General features: G+C 38.3%; 1 protein-coding gene across 1 annotated transcript; it reads right to left on the bottom strand.

Annotated features, from left to right (window-relative positions):
- Positions 1–361: 361 nt before the first annotated feature.
- LOC146382438 (guanylyl cyclase inhibitory protein) lies at positions 362–5,142 on the bottom strand. Its single transcript, XM_084933082.1, has 4 exons — positions 4,913–5,142; positions 3,609–3,741; positions 1,502–1,844; positions 362–974 (listed from the first exon to the last, which is right to left on the bottom strand). The coding sequence occupies exons 1-4, from the start codon at positions 4,981–4,983 to the stop codon at positions 832–834; spliced, it is 690 nt and encodes a 229-aa protein (XP_084789208.1). The 5' UTR covers positions 4,984–5,142; the 3' UTR covers positions 362–831.
- Positions 5,143–6,453: the final 1,311 nt, after the last annotated feature.

The following is a 6,453-nucleotide window of genomic DNA, read 5'->3' as shown; positions in this document are numbered from 1 at the left end:
TCCTGGATCGGGGAAGAGACGTATTCCTTAAATTCTTGGAAGCCTTACTTTTGTGGCTAGTGAGCTTTAAAGAAATACAGGCGACACCAAGTGGTGTAAAAGCGTCAGTGACGAAATAAATAAATAAATAAATAAATAAATACATACATACATAAATAAAATAGAATAAAATAAAATAATAATAGCATGATTCTCCGAGCGTAAATTTTAAGAAATAGATGTGTAAAAATTACATTTTTTAAAAATCACATTGGTCATTGACTGTCCTGTAATTTCAAAAATACATGTTTAAAAATGATGTTTTTTTTTCCACAGAAAATGTTTAAACACTATATATCTACTGTAATAAATAAATAAATAATGTAGTAGCCTTTTCTTTAATTTTATTAGTCTATTACCCAATTACTTTGATGTAGCATGAATACCCATTGATGAGGCCTCATTAGTGGAGATGTCATTCTTATGTTATTAGGGTCCATTACTTTGTGCAAGTTAATCTGGCCACAAGTGCAGAATTTAATAATAACAGTTCTTTTTTTTTCTTTTTTCACTCACATGTGTCATGTGTACATTATGGATTTACATATGTAAATTCATACTTTTTCTAAAATCTGGTATGTTTGAGGAACATTAATAACCCAGAACAGAGCAATACATAAAAACACAAACACAGCATTTCATTTTGTGGAAGCTTGATAAAATAAGCTCCAAATGTTACAGCACTCTAAAGCAGCTACGACAAAGTTATCCAATAGATGAAGATAGAATTTAATTCCTTGAATTTTTAGCCCAAACACAGGCTGGTCCAGTGTGCCTAAATAGTGAACCACTTCAAATTAACCGTGGGTTTTCCAAAGCGGTGTCCCTCTTCAGCGGCCTCCCCACCTTCACGGTGCTCGGGTCACATTCCAGCATCTCTCTGATCCAATTGTCATCCAGTGCTCCCTCTATGAACTCTTCCAGACTGATGATTGCTGCAAGGACGGGCACCGATTAGACAAACACCACTGGACTGACTGTTAATAATCTGTCTGTGAGGGTTGATACTAGTGAATGGAAAGTTTTGGGGCTAAATTTCAGGAACCACCGTCAGTAAAATATGCCTCTGTATATTATCCAGAGTATTGGTTGTCTTTAATTATATCAAAATGGAAAAGAGCAAATCATATCTTTTAGATTAACATTTTTGCCTCTTACTTATTTTGTGGGTTGAGCAACCCATTTGCATTTTGTTATTTTTAATCAGCATCAAACATGCTACAGTTTTGTCTTCAATTAGATGCCTTATTAGGCTTCAAGGATGTTTTTATTGTTTAAAGTTGTTACTAAAGATACTTTTAAAAACAAACCACATTTTAGTGGTGGATTTATTTTTTTTTTTTTAAATTGGATTATTTACCTTTTCTATAGAAACATATATAATCAACTTTGATACACATAGAAATAACATTGCAGTATGATTACATGCAAAAAGGAGGGAAAAGTCGCCACCTTTCCTCACCGTTATTGTCTTTATCTAATCTCACAAATATCCTGCTGGTGCATTCTTCAGCTGTAAGTGGGTTCGGTTTGGTTAAACCAGCAGCCACGTTCATCTTATAAACAGCCTGTCCGAACAAAGAAATGCACATCAGTCGAACTGCAACATCTGGCACATCTTCTGTTTTATAGACCACGACACAGAGCCTGCACACCTGCATAATCTCCAGCATTTCCTCCTTTGTGATGGCTCCGTCTCGGTCTTTGTCATAGAGCTTGAATGACCAGCGCAGTTTCTCAACAGCTGAACCTTCAATAAGCATGCTGATGGCCATGACATACTCTCTGAAGTCAACCACCCCATCCTGAAAAAAAAAAAAAAAGCACCACACAGTTAATGTTTTGTTTCAGTTTTGTGATGCATGACTATGAAAGCATGTCCTTTCTTTTAGTTGTCTTCAATATGCCTGGAGAACTATTTCTGAAGGACATTCAAAGATTTTTGGATGTTTGCTGGCTTTTGTTCAGTTCTGTCAAGATGATCTCACAGATACGCCTTTAATTCACTGGCAGTGTGTTTGAGATCACCATCATGCTGAGAAACGAAGCTGTTGCTAATTAGTTTCTTTCCAGATGGTATTGTATGATGGATCAAAATTTGATTGTACTTTTTGCACTCTTAATTTAATCAATTTTGACAAGATCCCCACCACCACTGGCCGCCCCCTACAGAGCCTCCATTGCGTTTTAGAAAATGGCTCTACACACTCACTGTTGTAACAATCCCCTGACATGACCCCTACATTCTGACAATCATTTAAACATTTCACATTTGGATTCATCTCGCTACCAGACCTGTTTTAGCTGATTTTCAGTCCAGATCTTGTGTAATTTTCATTCCTCAGCCTTTTCTTCCCGTTTCCATTCTATATGAATGGTTTCTTCACAGACACCCTTCCACCGAGACCATTTCTCTTTAACCTCCAAAGACCTGAACTCTTCCACGGCATGTGTTTTTATTTTCTCTTTGATATTTGGGCTGATTGGGACCTGACGAATGTAAAAACAAAGAATTACCAGATTTGTTTATTTTTTTTACCTAATTTTTGTTTCTAAGAAAAATGAGAGCCACATATGAGGATATTCGTTTCGATAGAACAGTAGCAGTATAATGTCCTCGTAAGTGGATATCAGGCCCTTGTAGAGTAAAATTGAGTATTTATGTCTAAATAACCCAAAATGTGATGTCCACATTTGTGGACACCAGGCCCTAGGAGGTTAAGCTTCAGCATGATAATCTGATAGATGGATCAACTGAAGGCCCAGATGCATCTCTGAGCAAAACTACCACTAATTTATGCCTGTCAAAATATCTAATTTTTGGCACTTTTCATAGATTAAATGACAATAAACGCTTTGAATCTTGAATCTCTTTGAATCTAAAGATATTGGAACAAATTAAGTACTCTTGAGACTGGCTCCCAGGCTTCCTACAGATACAATTTTAAACAGGCTATTCGCTAAACTTATGTGAAGACAACACTGGTTCATCCCTTGAATTAGGTGCCCTTTTATTGCCTGAATGATTCAGTGTTAAGTGAAAAAAATAATTCCTCTAAAATATTTCAGGCACAAAGAGTGGAAAAAAAGTGTGTTTTTCTATGAATACTTTTTTGGAAGACCTGGATAATTATTACTCAGGTTTACTTTAACCTCCTAGGACCTGACGTCCACATATGTGGATATCACATTTTGGGTTGTTTTAGACCAGAATACTACATTTTGCTCTACAAGGGCCTGATATCCACTTACAAGGACATTATACTGCCACTGTTCTATTGAAATTTAAAGCCAATGTCCTCATACGTGGATCTGATTTTTCTTAGAAACAAAAATTAGGTTAAAAATAAATAAATAAATAAATCACGTAATTCACTGTTTTTACATTCATCAGGTCCCAATCAGCCCAAATAGCAAAGAGAAATTAAAAATGCATGCCATGAAAGAGTTAAGGTCTTAGGAGGTTAAAACTTTGCAATTCTGGATTTCATATAAAGAAGTGAGTGGTGACTCAATACTTTTTCAAGACTCCTGTACTCTATAGACCTACTCTATAGAGTCATGCTTACCCCATTGCTGTCGAGTGTGCGGAAAATCTGTTCTGCATACTCTGCTGACTCACTGCCCACAGTTGCATCACAGAAATGCCTTTGAAACTCGTGAAGAGCGATTAGCCCACTTGGACACTCGATAACAAACTTTCTGCCACAGATAAAAACAACAGTTTGTGTTTTAATACACGAAAGGAGTTGGGAAACAAGGGTAGTTTGAGAGAGGGGTCTGATTTGAGAGAAAATGTGTCTTAAATTGAGAATCAGTGGAATTAAGGTCAACCCATCCCCAACCTGTGTGGATTACATGTGTTTGAAAGCTTATTTACAGAGTGCGGCACAAGTGCCAAGATAATTAGGCCAAATGACATCATGGCAGAGTGAAGCTGATCAGTCCACAGGAGATAATACTTTACTTTGTTGCTGATGCTGTTAGTTTTGCAGATTTGCCTGCAAAAACAACAAATTCTAATCTGGCTAAATACACTGGCAATTCCTACAATGCTAAAATCAATAAGAGTAAAAATAAATGTATTGATCCCAAATTCAAGTACACTCTCGCGCTGACGGATGCTTATTTTAAATATGCTCAAACATTATTTAACAATGAAATTAGCATATGTGCAAGTAATTACAATGAGCGCCAGATTGCTCTAAAAACTACATTTCAGATTTTTGTAATACTCTTGTCTCTGGATGATGTCAGTGAGAGCAGATTTCCTAATGTGGTCAAAAGCTCCCATTCAGCTGCTGTTTATACCTGTTGTTTGGAGGGGCAGCCAATCAAAGCAAAGTTGGCTCAGGAGGCAAAACTGCTTGTTTCAGTCAGAGAATGAATTGAAGTCCAGGATAATAGATGTGCAAGGATTGTTTTGAACAAAAAATCTCTTTAAGTTGTTCTATAAATTTCATTCATTTTCACCCCTGTGTTGAGCAGCTGGATAAAACATGGACAGGTCGCCCAGTCTAACTCAGGGCAACGCAGAGGCAATCACTCAGCTTATATTTACGCCCATGGTCAATCTGGTTTCAGGACTTCACCTAACAAGGACATCTTGGGACTGTGAGAGAAAGCTGGATTACCTAAAAAGAACCCACGCAGGAACAGGGAAACCATGCAACCTCCACACAGAAAGGCTCCACCCAGCTGGCAGGTTCAAACAAAGAACCAACTTGCTTTGAGTCTTCAGTACTAACCACTGCACCACCATGCCATGTCTGTTCCGTTCTGGGCATGAACGTAATAATCAATTTAAGGCTAAAGAAAATCTGCATCCATTTTCAACTTCCTGTAAAAATTTAAGACAAATTCAAAAGCTTACCTGAACCATTCATACAGCTCTGTAACATATGACTTGCTTCTTCCACAAGTCCGGACAGCGGCTTGGCCCATACTGTAAAGACAAAGCAGCTCCACACTCACCACTGACTTGACTTTGCAGAAATCCCAGCTTACGCTATGCTTTCTTAGTTGCTCCAAGCACTGCCTTATCACATCTGACAAATTACTCTGAGCTAATCTCCTCACATGAGGGGGGTGTTGGGGACAAAGAGAACAATGTAATTAATCAAGACAGTGCACATCACCAAGGGCCATGCAACTGCAGACTGAAGGGTGTTTCTATCAGAGCCAAGAAATCATTTAAAAATAAATAATCAACCAAAGTTCCAGCTGAAGTTTCAGTAAACTAATATTTATTCACAACCTGGGAAGACGGCCCAGACATGTTGATAATAGCAGCAATAATCCACCAGACAACATCGTCTGGAGCCCGAATATCGAACATGACTAAACTTGTGGCAGAAACCAGTATGGACTGCGGCAGTAGCAAACTGGCAAATAGCCTGGAAAATATAACCCCAAGAGTTCAGGTCCTGCCTCTGGTGGAGCAACTGGCGCTCAAGTCTCGACTTTCCGTTTCAAATAATGCAATTGTTTTTAAAAATTAAATCTGTAAAACCAAAGCAACATGCAGCTACACACAGACACGGACATGAAATAAAACATTCCCTAACTTACAAAAACTATTTTATTCTGAACAGACAGAAGCAAAACATACACCTCTTTAAAAAGGTTCATCACTAATAAACCACATAAGCTGATGTGAGCCGATTTCTTAGTTTTCTGGGAAAGTGGCGGTCACAAGAATGCAATGACATCTACAATACACAGGATGAAAAAAAAATACTGACTTTTTGCCTTTCAAAAGGACCAGTCTGCATCTATGGCACAGCTTCATAGCTCTACATGTTCGGTTACAAAGAGAGCACTGATGCAACTACGTGCAGCTCCAGTTTTATCTCTGATGTGCACAGCATGCCACGTTTCATCAAGTTTATTCAGTGATACGTTTCAGCCCTCCTTTTAAAGTCTGCAGAGGCGCCACGTCGGAGACTGTTTCCAAAAAGCAGTGGAGGTTCATTTTGTGTCCAAAGGCACTTCAGACCGGACACAAGTAAGGAGGGGTCCTCTTGAGAGTTCAGCTGCTCCATCAACCGGCTCCTTAAAAATTCAAGCATTAGATATAACAGACAATTTTTTTGCATGATCCACAACAAGCTTTTCCAGCCTCGAAATACGAGTTCTTGTTGAAAAATCTTGACGTGGCCTTCAAGAAATGAAGGGGAAAAAAGTATTCCCAAGAAGCAAACAGGAACTTTTTTTTAAGACTGCACCGTTTCATTATAACGATTATGTGAAGATAACACAGACTTGCAGCCTTTTTGACCCCAAAAGCTCAGTGGACAACACTGGTATATGTGGACAACTGGTGCACACACACACACACACACACACACACACACACACACACACACACACACACACACACAGGGTATAAAAATCCATGTGCCACAAACCAAA

This window comes from Perissodus microlepis, chromosome 7, assembly GCF_051167445.1.
Source record: "Perissodus microlepis isolate ML-2025 ecotype Zambia chromosome 7, ASM5116744v1, whole genome shotgun sequence".
Taxonomy (NCBI): domain Eukaryota; kingdom Metazoa; phylum Chordata; class Actinopteri; order Cichliformes; family Cichlidae; genus Perissodus; species Perissodus microlepis.
The sequence above is the reverse complement of the archived record's forward strand: the minus strand, read 5'-3'. Positions and strand labels throughout refer to the sequence as shown.

What these genes read in the sequence shown, in the direction of transcription:
- LOC146382438 (XM_084933082.1), bottom strand. Translation starts at nt 4,983, where the DNA reads ATGGGCCAAGCCGCTGTCCGGACTTGTGGAAGAAGCAAGTCATATGTT. An exon ending in GAGCTGTATGAATGGTTCAG is followed by an intron (nt 3,742 to 4,912) that starts GTAAGCTTTTGA and finishes TATCTGTGGCAG; the next exon opens with AAAGTTTGTTATCGAGTGTC. An exon ending in GCACACTCGACAGCAATGGG is followed by an intron (nt 1,845 to 3,608) that starts GTAAGCATGACT and finishes TTTTTTTTTCAG; the next exon opens with GATGGGGTGGTTGACTTCAG.